The sequence below is a fragment of the Brassica oleracea genome, chromosome C6 (genome assembly GCF_000695525.1).
Source record: "Brassica oleracea var. oleracea cultivar TO1000 chromosome C6, BOL, whole genome shotgun sequence".
Classification (NCBI taxonomy): Eukaryota; Viridiplantae; Streptophyta; class Magnoliopsida; order Brassicales; family Brassicaceae; genus Brassica; species Brassica oleracea.
In genome coordinates this window covers 24388506-24391041 of record NC_027753.1, presented here as the reverse complement: position 1 = coordinate 24391041, position 2536 = coordinate 24388506, and the positions used below count along the sequence as shown (strand labels likewise).

The following is a 2536-nucleotide window of genomic DNA, read 5'->3' as shown; positions in this document are numbered from 1 at the left end:
TTTTTTTTTTTTTTTTTTTTTTTGGAAAATATGTTTACCGCACTGTTATTAGGAATTTTATTAATTCCTTCCACAGGTAGTTAATAAATATCCCATTTTTCTCAAACCTCTGGTTTTTGCATGAACTTGAGAAAAAATATTTTTTGGTAAGATGTTAAGATAAGTTGTCTTCCACAATTTTTTCTGTTTGGAGGAAGATGTTAAGGTAAGAAATTTTTTTTTTGATAAGTTGTCTCTAATATTTTTGAATTGATGAGAAAATTGTGTTGTCGTATTAATTAAATAGAAACGTACCATGAAGGTGTCTCCAACATTGACAACAAGAGCACCCGGACGAGGGCGCACGGTCTGCCACTTTCCACTAGCAAAGACTTCCAAACCCACAACATCGTCTTGGAGCAGAACGGTTATAGCTGTCGGGTCATTATGAGGGCCAACACCAAGAGCTTTTTCTGGCTGTTTGCATGGCGGGTAATAGTTGCATCTAAAGATAGCGTTTCCGTCTTCAAAAAATCTCCGGAAAAATGTCCGGTCTTTTAGACCCATACTTATTCCTAGTAGCTCCATCAGCTCCAGATTCAAACGGTTCATTGCCTCACTGAATTCCTGAAACACTTGACTGAAACAAAAACAAATTTTGTGACCAGGAAGTTCTAAGGAATAAAACAAATATTTTATTTTCTTTATACAAAAAAAATAGATAATCATATATCGACTAGGGTCTACATGCATGCAGTTGATTTACCCGATCTCTTGACGACGATCACCTAGCTTTGATGTTAGAAAATCCTCAACAACTTGAGGTGGACCCTTTTTGAAGGCCACAGTCAAAGTCTCATTCCATGGAAGGTTGGAGGAGAATCTGTGGCTATGACCTGCGGTATAGCCAGAGATATTCCCAGGGGTCCTGTAAGCCTTTAGTTTCTCATCTTTGGGTAGTCCAAAGAACAAACTCGATATATGAAGCGCTTTCTCGGCCAAGCCCGACTTGAAGCCATGATTGATCACTAAAAAGGTACCGTGAGTCATGCACGCTTCTCTTACAGCCTTAGCTGCACGCTGTGTCTCGGCCTCGTCCCCATTCAGGAATCCACTCATGTCGATGATTGGAAGGTTGAGGTCTCCTTCTGAAGGGGTCAAATCGTTTTCCGGCCAGAAGAATTCTGGGGGAATATTTGGTTGGCTTTGTAGTAGAGAGAAGTTAACGTTGGAAGAGTTCATTTCTCTTGATATTATGGGTGTTCCGAACTTCCAATGAGTCCTTCATCTCATATTTTGAAAAGATTTAAATAGAACTGTGCATTAAAGTTGATAGGGACGGAGAAGGTAACAAAAATCATAGTTTACAATAGATATGTATATGTGAAACTGTACAAATTTTATTTTTATAGTTATCCGGGGGTGATTGGTTGGGCTTTATCTCCATACTTTAGCTTTATTTATTTCTAAATCACTAAATTTTACCAATCATGTTGTAACTTTACTTTTAAAAATTAAAGTCTACATCAAGTTTTTATTTAGTTTTACCAATCATGCTTTAACTTTATTTTTAAAGCTACAGCAAAAAAAAATAAAGCAAAACTTTTTCATATGTATTTTAGGCAAAAATCATACATCTTCTTTTTATAGGCAGTAGAATCTGTAAAATGAAAAAAAAATATTTATTATATCAAATAAATGATATAATCATAATAAAAACTTTTATAAATATTTTAATTTTGAATTTGAGTGTTTTTAAATTATTAAGATATATAAATATTATTTACATGTCACATTTTAAATACAATAAATTTTGATAATTTATAAAAAAACATATTAATATAAATTATTTTAATTGATATAAATTAATAATTTTATATATACAACACATATTTCATATATTTTATTTTAAAATATCTACAGCCTTACAACTACAACAAATTTAACTAAGCAAAAGTCTCTACAGAAAAAATCTATAATAACAACTTTACAGCTACAACGGATTTATCTACAGCTAAATATCTACAGCTAAATTTTTAAAGCCACAGTCGAACCAATCATCACTTATATGTGTACTAATATTTTTATCCTAATTGCATTTCCTATGATTTGCAAATCCCCACCATGGTTTAAAATTTTTGTTATGACAAAACACAAATGATTACAAAATTTCTTATAAGTAAAAAGTCTAATTTAATTAATTATTAAGATTAATATATATATCGTTTTAAATTAAACTATACACCATATAAAATACAATATTTTAGTTTCAAAATTTACTTTGAATAATTTTTTTGATAAAAGTTTTGAACGATCATTGACAAATTATTTTTTTTCAAAATTATAAATTACTAAAACTATTAATCCCACAATGAAAATTTTGTTATCAGTAATTTAAATTTTTTTCTATAAAAGATACAAATGATCAAAAAACTATATGAGTAGAAATCATCATTTAGTAGACATTAATAATAAAAATATACTAAAATATATTATCTATATTAGTATCATTTAAATTTAATAACATATCCTATCAAATATAAAAAAAAAATATTTT

At 29.8% G+C, this 2536-nt stretch overlaps 1 protein-coding gene across 1 annotated transcript in view; it reads right to left on the bottom strand.

Annotated features, from left to right (window-relative positions):
- The window catches only part of LOC106299748 (gibberellin 20 oxidase 5), a 2336-nt gene extending 1112 nt beyond the window's left edge, over positions 1 to 1224 (bottom strand). Inside the window, exons 1-2 of the mRNA XM_013735775.1 lie at positions 746 to 1224; positions 295 to 619 (exon numbers count right to left, since the gene is read on the bottom strand). Coding sequence (XP_013591229.1) covers positions 295 to 619; positions 746 to 1221 — 801 coding nt within the window. The 5' untranslated portion in view covers positions 1222 to 1224. The remainder of the gene's footprint in view (positions 1 to 294; positions 620 to 745) is intronic.
- Positions 1225 to 2536: the final 1312 nt, after the last annotated feature.